The sequence below is a fragment of the Molossus molossus genome, unplaced genomic scaffold (assembly GCF_014108415.1).
Source record: "Molossus molossus isolate mMolMol1 unplaced genomic scaffold, mMolMol1.p scaffold_m16_p_21, whole genome shotgun sequence".
In the NCBI taxonomy this organism is placed as follows: domain Eukaryota; kingdom Metazoa; phylum Chordata; class Mammalia; order Chiroptera; family Molossidae; genus Molossus; species Molossus molossus.
Window position 1 is genome coordinate 15,594,820 of NW_023425357.1, and position 13,625 is coordinate 15,608,444.

The 13,625-nt window shown below is 48.8% G+C and overlaps 1 protein-coding gene across 1 annotated transcript; it reads left to right on the forward strand.

Moving 5' to 3' along the window:
• Positions 1 to 5,647: 5,647 nt before the first annotated feature.
• On the forward strand, positions 5,648 to 8,688 carry LOC118638665 (keratinocyte differentiation associated protein). Its single transcript, XM_036274753.1, has 5 exons — positions 5,648 to 5,734; positions 7,120 to 7,158; positions 7,690 to 7,734; positions 8,348 to 8,395; positions 8,650 to 8,688. Exons 1-5 carry the CDS (start codon positions 5,648 to 5,650, stop codon positions 8,686 to 8,688), a joined length of 258 nt encoding a protein of 85 aa, XP_036130646.1.
• Positions 8,689 to 13,625: the final 4,937 nt, after the last annotated feature.

The window sequence follows — 13,625 nt, forward strand, 5'->3', positions numbered from 1 at the left end:
CTCGAACATTGACTAAATGAAAGAATCCATGCCCCAAATGGACTTGGGAAACCGACTTCATCAAATCCACCTGCCTGGGAGAAGGAGAACTACTCCTTCCCTCTTCTTTTTTTTTTTTTTTTTTATCCTCACCCGAGGATATTTTTCCATTTTTTGTACAGATAGAGTGGGAGGGAGAGAGAGGGAAACATCGACGTGAAGGGACACATCGAGTGACGGCCACCCGCACGACCAACCAGGGCCGGGGACAAACTGCAACCGAAATACGCACCCTTAGCGGGAACTGAACCCGGGTCTCTCCAGACCGCAGGCCGACGCTCTAACCGCTGAGCCAAACTGGCCAGGGCTCCTTCCTTCTTCTTGCTTACGTCCCTGAATTGGGCCTACTGCTCTGGGTTGGTCTTGGGTTTCAACTGTAGAGGGACAGCCATGCAGTACCTCCTTGTGGCCACAAGGGGGGAGAACACAGCTGTCTCAGGGCCCACACTCAATCCTGGCTGGCTGACAGGAGGTCCTGGAGTGTGGGTGAGACTTCAGGAGTAGCCGAATGCAGGTCTCCTGGAGCCAGTCCCAGAGGGATTGAGGGAGAAGCTGAGGTGGTCAACATGGTCCCGGACTCTAGGGCTTAAAGCAGCTCTTTGGCTCAGTGGTTAGAAGGTTGCCAGTTCGATTCCCGGTCAAGGGCATGTGCCGGGGTTGCAGGTTTGATCCCCAGGCCCCGGCCAAGGTCTTGCGGGAGACATCGATCTCCCCCTTCCTCCCTTCCACTCTGTCTAAAAATTAATGGAGCCCGGCCGGTGTGGCTCAGTGGTTGAGCATAGACCCATGCACCAAGCGGTCGCCAGTTCAATTCCTGGTCAGGACACATGCCCAGGTTGTGGGCCAAATCCCCAGTGGGGGGCATGCGGGAGATGGCCAATTGATAATCTCTCTCATTGATGTTTCTATCTCTCTCTCCCTCTCCCTTCCTCTGTCTCTCGGGAATCAATAAAGAAAAAAAAAATTAATGAAAAAATATCCTTGAGTGAGGATTAACGACAACAACAACTTGAAGTACCTGCTGAAGCAGGCCAAGGCCCTCTGGTGTGAAGGGCTACAGTGAAGGGCAGCCACCCTTCCTCCTGTCTGGATCCCTGAAGCACCTGTCCCATGTCCTTTCATTCCCCCCTAAAAGCCATTCTCTCATGACAGCCAGGGAGGATCTCCTGCTCAGAATCCTCCGCAAGCTTTTCATCAGCCCTGGGATGAAATCCCCACTCCGCCCCACGGCTCAGGGTGCTCTGGCTCTAGCCTTTCTCCCCCACGTCGCCCCCGACCTGCCGGAAGGGCCTTTGGGGAACAGGGCTGTTATCTGCCCTAGAACCCGGGATCTTCAGAAGTTTGCAGCTTTAGGTCTAAATTCAAATGTCCGTCCCCAAGCCAGCTTAGCCAACGATACCTACATAACCCTCTCACACCGCCCTACTTTAGCTTCTCCACAGCACGTGTCATTCTCTGAGATGATCTGTTTCCTCATTTGGGGGGGTTAGATTCTGATCTGTTTCCTCCATCAGAACATCAGCTCCGCAGAACAGGTACCATGTCCATCTTCAAGTCCCAGCACCCAGAGCCACAGTGGCTGCTCAGTAAATATTCATGAATTAGGGAATAAAAGAGGATAAATATTCATGAATTAAGGGATAAATTAGGGAATAAAAAGAGGGATCAGAATGAAGTTAGATCCATCCACGAAGTCTTTCTGAGAGAAGTTTAAGCAAAAGGGACAGAGGGTGGGCAGCAAGGGGAAAAACCAGACCTGCTGGGCAGTGCGGCTACTTTTTGGGTGTGATGATAAACCCTGGCAGAGGGAGGAAAGGGCGGGACAGGGATGCCCTGAGCTCTGCCTCCCAATCCTCCACATACCCCCATACCCACACCCAGCCCCCTCTCTCTGCGAGGCTGGCCACCTGGGTATTCAGCAAGGCCCCAGGACCCCGGTGTGCAGCCCTGCAAGTCTCACACTCGTTCCCTGAACCCAGGAGGTCAGCTTCCAGCTCCTAGGTGTGCCCGTCATGTGGCAATCAGGGCTGGGCCTCACCTCCTACCCACACTCAAGTTCTGGCAGATCTGAGGTAGGGTGGGGGCAGGCCTGTGGGAAAACAGGGGTTTGCTGGTATGCTCAGAGAGGGAACTAGGAGATCGACCAGCATTGGAAACAGTTGACGCAGAGCCAGCTTCCTGGCTCTGCCTGACCATTAACCTGCTGTGACGTAGCCAAAGCAATGCAGAACCCAGGCCAGTTCTCCTGCCAGCCATTACCTGAACTGCTGGGCCCTCCCAGAGAGAACCCCCACCTGCCAACCACTGGACACTGGACATTCAGGAAACACACTCACAGTATAGACGGGGGCGGGCCAGGAGCTCGGGCAGAGCCACTGGTGAGCACTTACCCCATAAGTCCCATCAGCTGAAACCGTCCTTGAAGTTCCATCAGGAAGGCACCAAATGGAAACATATCGTATGTCTAGTACAACCAGTATTTTCTCCAGCACAAGAACAGAATTTCTCTGGTTGTGCACGTGAAGCGGCTGGCTTGTGTTTAGAGGCATTATTAAAAAGTACCTATCTTTGCCCTGGCTGGTTTGGCTCAGCAGTTAGAGTGTCAGCCTGCAGACCAAAGAGTCACGGGTTCGATTCCGGTCAAGGGCCTGTACCTGGGTTGCAGGTTCAATCTCTGGCCCTGGTCAGTGTCGGGATGGAGGCAACCAATCGATGTGTCTTTCTCACATCGATGTTTCTCTCTCTCTCTCCCTCCCTCCCACTCTGTCTGAAAACAAATGGAAAAATATCCCCGGATGAGGCTTAAAAAAAAAAGTACCTATTTTTTTTTGTTTCATTAATTAATTAATTTTTGTTACAGATGTTTCTTTCTCCCCCCCCCAGACACCCTCCTCCCTATCCTGCCCCATCCCCCAAGCATTGTTGTCTATGTCCATCGGTTATGCATACATGCATATAAGTTCTTTGGTTTATCTCATCCCTCTTCCCACACCCCTCCTCCGAGGTTTGTCAGTCTAAACCGTACTCCAATTTATGTCTTCAGGTCTGTTTTGTTCATCAGCTTAAAAGCACCCATCTTTAAACGCTAGAACTTTAGACACTCGAGCCAGAACTAGAACTAGCTTTACATACATACTTGGTGTGGCAAGATGCTCAGACCACGTGGGCACCTGGAAAGCACGGCGACTGCAGATTCATCCTGGGACAGGTGCTCACTGAGCGCCGCTAACCTCTTAGCTCTCTGTGTCCGTTTTGCCAGGAGAGTACAGTTAATTCACTGAGATCGACACAGGCACGCGCTCCAGTGCCGCCGGTGGCCGTGTGGGCTGCGCCACAGAGGACGCCTGGTCAAAGGGCTGATGGGGACTAAAGGCAGCCTGCCCCCAGCTCTCAGGGCACAGGTCTAGTTCACACGAGGCGGTGCGTGGGCTGGCTGGGGCCCTTCGAAGGCCATGGCTCCACAGGGCAATAAAGAGGCAAAACCGATCCAGGCTCTGGAATCCTGGGGTTTGAACACTGGCCTTGCCACACTGTCTGTGTGACCCTGGGTACATTGCTTAACCTCTGTATGCTGTGGTTTCCTTATGCAAAGAATGTGGATAATTATAGTACCTACCTCACCAGACCACTGTGATATTTTGATGAGACCGGGCATCTAGAGCACTTAGCGCAAGACTTGCCACGTGGGGAGACATCAATAAGCCGGCTAACATTATCAGCAGCGTTAGTATTAGGAAGACAGGGAAGTCGATTGGTTGCTAAAAAACCCTAGAGCCCGATGGATGATGGTGTTCGGAGGTGTCCGGATCGTCTGTTGCTGTAGAGGCCAAAGTATTCCCGCTTTAGCATGTCTGGCCAGAGTGGACCTGACCACAGCCATTCTCATTTGTCAGTTCTTCATTCCTTTTGCTCCCGGAGTTGACTCTATGCTGACAGAATGGCAGTTAATGAGCTCCTTCAGTCACTGTTTATTAATTAGTAAGAATTCATTACACACGAAAACTTGTGTCCTCCAGAAAACCTCCTGGGAGGTGCTCCGCCCACCGCAGTCAGTTTTTCACGTGGCCCCTCCAGTAGCACCAAGTGCACGTGGCATCCCTGTCCCAGGCCATCTGTGCTTAGTGTGTGTCCCTCAAGCTTCATCTCCTCCGGTAGCTCTATGAACACAGAGGAGGCTTCCTCCGGCCAGAGAGGGACAGGATGTCCAGGACTGGCGTGTGGGGGCAGCATGACCATTGAACTGAAGTGCTTCTGGGGTTCATAAAAATTGCTCGTGAATGACTGTAGCCCTCCCACTCTACGCCTGCCGCCTGTGTGCATTGCATCAGGTTGGGTGAAGAGGCTCTTAAATAAGGTCTTGCTTTGTCTTGGCAGCGCTAGTCCGTGTTTTAGAACCACCCTATTACACCAGGAACTGGTTGGGCCACCTGAACCTCATTGTGGAGAAGGTTGCTTGATTAGGATGTTTTGTTACTCTGAAGTGATCAATTCCTAGGCTGGGGGAGTGGAGAGGGGGTGGGATAAGTCAATGAAATGGAGTAGGCACTCAAAATTCAGTACCTTGGCCCCATCTCCAACTGGTTAGCTCTAAGACCTGCTTTGCATTTATTCTCTGTTCCGTGTCTTAGCTCAAAACAGTCCTCTCTCTATAGACCCAATAGTAAAAGATGAGCAGGTGGATAATGGGAGGGCTCCTTCCCCGAAGGAGGAAAGTGTACACCTTGGTGGAAGGATGCTTGAATTCCAATCTAACAAATGTTGGCTGCACCTGTACTCTGTGTAAGGCACAGTGCTTGGGGGGTAGAAAGGTGGTTCAGATATAGTTCTGACCTCAAAGAACTTAATATTCTGAGGGGAAAATAAGAAAACAACATGAGTCACTCTAGGCGCAATGTCAGAGAGCTACAAATGAATCGATATGGCAATTCTGAGAAGGGCGAAATGTATGGGGGAGGGGGCAGGAGGACGATGGGAGAAATCAGAGAAGCTTCGTCCAAGATAGCTGTTGGGTACTGAGAATCAGAGATGAGAGAAGGGCATTTGGGGAATAAGGAACAGCATGGGAAGATGCTTAGAGGAGGAAAAAGAAGAGTATATTTGCTACAGAGTCTGGTTTGGCCAGAATGTAAGGAACGTGTGAAGTCAGCGTAAGAAGAAAAAGTTAGAAAGGCAGGTTGAGACCAGAGCATGGAAGGTCTTCAAAGCCAGTCTAAGGAGTGGAGATAGAATTGGGTAGGGTGGAAAAGAGCCTGAATTATAGGAGAGGATGAAGGATACAAGGAAAAGAGACAGACAAAAGGAGAAAGATTGGGTGCCACTGCCAATCCCTTGGAAGGACAGGTCCAACCTGTCTCCATCCCAGCTTCATCTGCATGAAGAACCGCATTGCCATCTCACCTTGCGATTGCCCGAGGCAGGGTGTGAATTGAGAAATCCGAGGTAAATGGGGAACCGTCCACACCTCCCCTCCCAGAGCCCCAAGGATGAGCGACAGGATCTGGGGGTGAGTCAGTGGGGTGGGGACCCCATTTCTGCTCGCATCTGCCTCCCTGGAAATATAAAGGACAAGCGGTGAGGCCCCGCCTCAGAGCACCACAACCTTGACACCATGAAGATCCCGGTTCTTCCTGCTGTGGTTCTTCTTTCTCTTCTGGCGCTCTACTCTGCCCAGGGTGTTCCCCTGGCTGGCTCGGAGGTGAGCACCTCGCCCGGACTCTCTTTTTCTGATGCCGGTGACCTCACTTACTCTCCCATGTCTTTACCTTCTGTCCATTCCTGGATAAGTGCTTCTTATTTCTGACTATTATCAGGGGCTGAATGAGAAGCTGGGGCTCCGAGGAAGGGAAGGGAGGGGGAAGGAAACAAAGCATTCCTGGGAAGACCTGTAGGAATGGAGATGCTTGTATTTCTGGAAGGGATGGTGAAGTATAGGGTGGAGACTGGGCGGCTGAACTCTGGGAGGAGACGGGCTGAGGCTGGTGGTCTGGGTTCAGCTTCACCTTTGTTTCATTCATATCCCTGGGAATGGTTTCCAGGCGCCTGCAAGTTCCTTTCCTGCCCCTGGAGCCTAGGCCATAGCAAAGATCCTGGCGAGCCAGTGTCTAGAGCCAGGATGAATCCTGAGGCCCCTCTCTCTCCGTCCTGTCTCGAGGTGGAGGGAGAATGTGCACGCTGAATTGAAAAGCCTATGAGAGGGCTCACAAACTCAACCGCTTAGGATCCACGCAGGCGACGTTGATGAGCAGAAGGGCTGGCGGGGCCTCCGGGGAGGTGGGGTGAACTTGCCCCGTCTAAAAGGGGACAGTCTGTATCCCATCTGCCTGCTGCTAAGAGGAAAAATGTACCCAGTGTGGCCAGAGTTTTAAAATGTTCAGGAGAAACTGGAAAGCTGATTTATGAATTCTTACTAATTAAAAATGTTTAATTAAAAAAAACAAAAAACGGCCAATCTACTATGAGATCTAAACATTTGGGTTTTGCCTGTAGGCAACTTGTTTGCAACCTCTATTGTGGGAAGGAAGGAATAAGAGACCGTAAGATGGGCACGCCGGGAGAGCAATAGGATGGGCCGCAGGGAGGTCTGGGGGAGTTACCAAATGCAGGACAGAGATAGAGACGGGGATTTTGGTGGCAATAAAGTCACAAAGCAAACCAACCTTAATCAGTTCAGGGCAGGTAGGGCACTTCAGCAGCTTGGCTTCCGCCAGCATGATAATGTCCCCCGCCCAGCTCTCTGGGCTAAGTGTCCCTGTCTCAGGAACACCCCGAGTCAACTGCAGAACAACTGGAGCTCGTTTTTCCGGGGAGGAGTCCTCTTTCTCCACCCGTTCCACCTGATGCAGCTCTGGGGTTTTGACTTCTGTTACGCATGCCCTTCTCTTCACATTGTGCATCTATCTGTCTGCCATCCGCCTGTGGGAACAAACGTTTAACGGAGGCCCCGTGGTGGAGAACGGGCTCTATGCTCTGGACTGGCGGGGGGTGGGGGTGGGGAGGAAGGCAGAGCTAGTTGAGAGCATTTGGGACGGGGGATTTGCTGTCACGTGATCATTTGACTCCTTTCTTCCCTTCACTTTCCAGGAAGAAACCACCATTGGTAATTATGCCGCAGGACCCGAGGTAAATCCCCACTTCCCACCCTGCAGCCATGAGTTTGTCCCCCACCCTCTTTTGTTATTAATTTACTTTTGTTACAGATATTTTTCCTTTTTCCCCCATTGACACCCTCCTCTCGACCCCCTGCCCCCACCCCATCCCCAGCATTGTTGTCTAAATCCATGGTTACACATACATGCATATATGTTCTGTGATTTATCTCTTCCCTCCCCTGACCCCCCACCCCGATCCCCTCTTCTGAGGTTTGTCAGGCTGTACCCTAGTCTCCATCTCTTCATCTTCGGGCTCCTTAGCAATTTTTCTAACACCCGCTTCTTTTCCTAGGCCGTCAGCACTCAGTTCCTGAACATCGACAAGTTGCGATCTGTAAGTACAATTCCCTGGTGTTGCCCCCACGAATATCCGTGTCAGAAAGGAGACCTGGGCAGCGAGCTTGCAAAGCTGTCACGGTCCCTTCACCTTTTCCGGAGACCTAAGGGCTAAGCTTTGTCCTCTCCTGGAACCAACTCTCTTCTGGTCTCTCTCTCCCCACAGGCTTTTAAGACCGACGAGTTCCTGAACTGGCATGCCCTCTTCGAGGTCAGTGCCCGGTGCTTTTTATTGCCCTTGACTGCTTGCAGCCTGCCCAGGGTAGTGGCAACACATGCTAGCTCTGGCCCCTGGGTTCCTTCCTGAGTTCTAGGACACAACAGCTGCCCTGCTTGGATCCGCCCAGTGAAGAAAGTTTCCCCAGGAGGCTAGCCCTTATTTTCCCAACGTGGCAGGGGGGGAGCAGGGGCACAAAGACAAATGCAGAAAAGGAAGACCTCGAGTAGTCAAGAGTTTATTTGAATCCCCCCATCCTCTATGGAGAAACTAAGGTCCAGAGTTGGGCGGCTTACCCCAACTGAGAAGGCGGATTCGGTGACAATGCCGGGACATGCTTGCTATGTGCCCTCATGCGAATGTCTTCAGTTCTCTGAGCCTCAGTTTCCTCACTGTGACGTGGGAGATAACAGTACCTACCTGAGAAGGTTGCCATGAAATCATGCCTGTACAGCAGTGAGTACGTGGCAGACACAGGACATGTTAGTTCTTACCAATTACACAACAGTAACACCATCGCCGCGCCAGAGAGCTCATTCAGTGGGTGCTTGCTGATCCGTGCTCAGCTCACCTGTGGCCCGTCTCTCATGCTCTTTTTCTGTTTCAGATGATCAAAAAGAAGCTTCCTTTCCTCAACTGGGATGCCTTTCCCAAGGTAAGAGGCAGCAAGCTTTGGGAGGGTAAGGAGGCTGGAGTTGGGGGAGAGCAGAGGATCTGGAGGGGGAGTGGGGAGAGTGAGCAGAAGATAAACCTTCTCACCAGAGGGAACGCTCAGCTCAGTGGTTAGAGAATGGGGCTTAGACTGGGCAGAGGGTCCCAGTGCCCCGCCCTGTCATGGGCTCGCTTATGGAGAACTGCAGCTTCCTGCACACAGGGGTCCCGAGTCTGACCGTCCCTCTCTCCCTCCAGCTGAAAGGATTGAGGAGCGCAACTCCTGATTCCCAGTGATCACTCCCTGCAAGACCCAGCACCGGAAGACAGGGCTAATGTGGGATCTGATCACCAGTCTACAGTCACTGTGTCCTGGCTCAGTAGCTCCAATAAAATGTTCTCCAACCAAATAGCTCCTGCATCTGCGTCTCTGTCCTTATCCTACCGGGGTCTAGGAAGGGATTCAGATAGAGTGGGCTCCAAGGCTGGTAGGCAAACAGTCCTGAGTTCTGAGAAGGTAGTAAGTAGTAAGATGGGAGGAGGTGGGAAGGGCATTTCAGGATGGCAAGACACCCCTTGTGTCTTAGCTCCTTAGCACTGGCTGACATCCTTGAGGAGCGTGAAGCTGTGAGTTGCTTGGTAAGATGCCTAAGGAATCAAACCTGCTCCCAAACTACTGGCACCCTTCCCCTCCTGCCCTTTGAGAACCACATTCCTTCGGTGGTGGCAATTTGGTATAACAGAGCTATCTGGAGTCCAAGGCTGAGGACCCAGCGTAAATCATATGAGACCATCTGAAATTCTTTTTCTTATTTTTTATTAGGTAGGTTATATATAAAGAAAATGAGTGGTATGATCTTGAGTGGTGTGATCCTGGGCCTTTCTAAGCAACCATTTCTTTATCTATGGAAATAAACAAGAATGATAATAATGACCTTGTGGTGTTGTGATGAGATAAGGTATGTGAAGTCCCTTGCACAAGGCCAAGTATGTAGTAGATACTCAACAATAGCTTGTTCCCTCCACTCCCCCAAAGAGCTGCCGCGTGACCCAGGTTCATTATTTACTCATCCATCCATCCATCCATCCATCCATCCATCCATCATTGCAAAGGTCTTGAAACATGAAATGGATTCAGTTTCAGTTCCTGCAGATGTATTTGGCATGGAATCTCTGTGTATTCTGCGTGCCTACTCTGTCTCTTAAAATGTTGAATTAGTTGGAATCATTGTTGGTTTCTCTTGAAAACTGGGAAAATCAGAGAATAGACCTGTGATTGGCTTAAATCGAAGTCACAGGTGCCCTCCTCACACGGACATGGCTTCCAGATGAGTCAAGTCCACCTGGCAGGCCTCACTTGTTTACATCGCCTTTTGGCCTCTGTCTGCGGCCGAGTTTGCAAACTGTGGCCTGGAGCTAACTTGGGGAAGTGGACTACCAAGGGAAATTAAATTTGCGTGGAGGCATGAAAAACTTCTTACTCTCTTAAATTCTGTGGTTGGCTTAAGAAGAAAATGGACATAAGACAGATTAACAGGAGAAAAGCATACAAACTTATTTAATATTTCTTTTACATGTACAATGGAGTCTTCAGAAGAAAAATAAAGACTCAAGGAAGCCATTAGGCCCAAAAGCTTATCTACCTTTTTATTTAAAAAAAATTTTTTTCTTTATTGATTTTAGAGAGAGAGGAATGGAGAGGGAGAGAGAGAGAGAAATATCGATGAGAGAGAACATTGATTGGCTGCTTCCTGCACACCCACTGGAGATCCGGCCCACAACCTGGGTATGTGCCCTGATTGGGAATTGAACCGGTGACCTCTTGGTGCATGGGTCGACGCTCAACCACTGATCCACACCAGCTGGGCTTATATACTTTTTTAGACAAAGAACAACAAATTGTGAGGATGTGACAACACAAAGGGGCTTGGACTAGGGCAATCAACTGTGGGACAGTGAATAGGAAATGAGGGGGAAAACTAACAGAAGACCAGGGTTAGTTTAGTAGGTTTGTTTGTACAGACTGGAGCCAACTCCCAGACTCTGGTGATAAATATTGTTCTTCTTGGTACAGGGAGGGCACTTTTCTTTCTTATTTTTTTGTGTGGTATGTGCCCCTAGCAGGAACCGAACCCAGGACTCTTTGGTCTGCAGGCCTATGCTCAACCACTGAACCAAACTGGCCAGGGCGGGAGGGCACTTTTCTCAAGGAAAATGTTATAACTGCTTTTAGGTAGAAAAGGGGAGGACAGAGAGCCCTTCCTGCATCCTCTCTGTCTCAAGGGTCTTCAGCCCCAAATCATCAATGTACCAAAGTGGCACACTTTGGGGTGGCCTATTCTGAACCCCTTCACTTGGTTCCTGCTTTCAAAGAGCTTACAGACTAGATGCCTAAGACATGTAAGTGTGGCTCATACCTTTCCTTCTGGCTCACTAACAATAATAGACACACACATGCACATGTGAGAAGCAACTTGTAAGTGGGATCATCAACAGAAAAGCAAAAAAATGGAGACTGGTGAAATGCCAAAATCCATTAAAATATTAATCAAAGATTGAATGCTCACGAATTGGGTGATAGAAAAGGGAGTAGAGGGAACATGAAGGGAGATCGCAAGACACATTTTTTCAAGTGACTAGGTTTTAGGGAAGGACAAGAGTCATCACACAGAAGTCAAGACTATCTTTGAGGTAGATAGTCTACCTTTGCTCTCCAAGCACAGTCCTGGGATCGGCAGCAGCACAGAAACTTACAAGACCAACTAAAGCAGAAACTGCAGGGCTCAACCCTCTGTGTTTCAACAAGCCCGCTAGGCGATTCTGATGCACGATACTCATGGGGCAGGGTGGGGGGGGGGGAGGGTAGGGGGCCATGAAGCCCAATAAATCAATACCAGCTCACATCACACGTCTCACCAAATTAGCTTGACCAAATATAGCAGGCACATTTTTAAGTTGCTAATTTTGTACGGCCTGTGAATGATGTTATAAATATCCAAATGGCCCTTGGCAGAGAAACCGTTCCCCACCCCTGCCGGAGCCCAAGAACCACTGAGAAAAGGAAAACTAGAAGATGACTAATGCAAAATTCAGGGTAGGAGTTCCCCTGCTGGGGAAAGTGGAGGAGGAAGTGGGTGACAGGAGGCTTCCACTCTTAGTGTTTTCATTTTTTCCTTAAATATATTGCAGGAGAGGAAAAAGTCTATTTCCCTCTACCCTTCCAGGTCCTTGGCTGGTTCTCTGCAACAAAAGACAGATTAATAAGAAAAAAGGATACATATTTTTTTTCTTTATTGATTTTAGAGAGAGAGGAAGGGAGAGGGAGAGAGATAGAAACATTGATGAGAGAGAACATTGATTGGCCGCCTCCTGCATGCCCCCCACTGGGGATCAGGTCTACAACCCGGGCTTGTGTCCTGACTGGGAATCGAACTGGCGACCTCTTGGCGCATGGGTTGATGCTCAACCACTGAGCCACACTGACCAGGCCAGATTTATTTAATATAAGTTTTATGGGACATGGGAGCCTTCATAAGAAAATGAAGACCTGGAGAAGAGAGGTTAGACCTGTATGTTTTTGTGCTCAGTTTGATGAAGAGTGGGAAGTCATGGGAAATGTGATAGGACAGCCATGTGGTAAACCGTGGGAAACTTAGTAGATTCCCCTTGGGCGTCCCTCGGTCTCAGAGATAAAGCCACACGGGCCGGACTGAGGGCACTTCTCACATGAGGGTCTTAGGACCTGCTTCGGGGGAAAGTCATTCCTGCATCTATTTTCTCAAACTCCTTCAGCTTGGAATATTGAATATGCGGAGATATCCTATTTTGAGGTAGTGTGTCCTGTACTCTGTCAGTATACATTTTATACATACTTATGTGTCTTCACAATAATATGTTATTAAAACAAAAGAATGTCTTTGAGTAACTTGCGAGCACTAAGGGAATACAGAGCAAAGAAACAATTTGAGTCTGGGGAGGGACTAGAACCTAAAAAAAAAAGTGTAGACATGCTTTTGTATAGGAGTGATGGATGGATTCTAGAGCCAATGAAACTGACGAAAACGTACCAACATGAGCTAGGTAACTCAGAGAACTGGAAGAATGGAAGACAAGACACGTGGTCTCTCTGGGGAATGTGTAGGATGAGGATGAATCCAAGAAGTGGTCACACTTTACTGTATACTTCATAAATATACCCAATACACCTGTGTGGACACCATGCCACCCACCAAGCAAGGCGTAGAGATGTGTGTTGAGATATAGAACAATCTCTAAGATATAGTAAAAAGAAAATGACAGAGCAGTGTGAATAATATGTTTAAAGAAGAGAGAGGGTACAAATATATGCTCTTCTATGTATAAAAATGTTTCTAGAATAAAGCTCAAGAAGTAACAGTGATCACCTCTGGGTGTTTTTTTAATTTTTTTATTTTATGAAAAGAAAATTTTTTTTTACCATGTATACTATTACATATTCAAAAGAATAAATTTAAAAACTAAAACTCTGCACCTGAAACTAATGTAACTAATATAATATTGTATACCAACTATACTTAAAAAATAAAAGTAAAAAATAAAACTCTCGCCCTGGCCAGTGTGGCTCAGTTGGTTGGGCGTCATCCCATGCACTAAGGGGTTACTGGTTCAATTCCTGGTCAGGGCACATGCCTGGGTTACGGGCTCAGTCCCCTGTGGGATCGTGCAGGAAGCAGCTGATGGATGTTACGTTCTCACATCGATGTTTCTCTCTCTCTCTCTCCCTTCCTCTCTCTCTCAAAATAAATGAACTATTCTTTAAAATAAAACTCTCTTATAACACACACACACACACACACACACACACACTCACACATGCATACATACAAACTTTGTATTTTAAAGTGTGGTCCTTGAACCAGCAATATCAGCATCACCTGGGCTTGTGTGAAGTGCAGAATCTCAGCCCGCCTTAGAGACAATACATCAGAATATGAATTTTAATTAGACGTCCCCCACCCCACCTCGCCAGGATTCATGCGCACAGTGAAGTTTGAGAAGCACTGCTTGAGACATGATGTCAAGCACTGTACCGATGGCCTTCAAGGAGCTTATGACCCAGCTGGAGATCAAGGACGTGCACAGGTAGATAGTGCTGGATATCACTAGAAAAGATGTGTTTAAATTAAATTCAGGAGAAAGGAGAATGTCCTTTAGAATCAGGGTAAGAAAACTAAGAGAAGTCGTTTTTGAGCTGG

What these genes read in the sequence shown, in the direction of transcription:
- LOC118638665 (XM_036274753.1), top strand. Translation starts at nt 5,648, where the DNA reads ATGAAGATCCCGGTTCTTCCTGCTGTGGTTCTTCTTTCTCTTCTGGCG. An exon ending in ATTATGCCGCAGGACCCGAG is followed by an intron (nt 7,159 to 7,689) that starts GTAAATCCCCAC and finishes CTCTCCCCACAG; the next exon opens with GCTTTTAAGACCGACGAGTT. An exon ending in ACTGGGATGCCTTTCCCAAG is followed by an intron (nt 8,396 to 8,649) that starts GTAAGAGGCAGC and finishes CTCTCCCTCCAG; the next exon opens with CTGAAAGGATTGAGGAGCGC.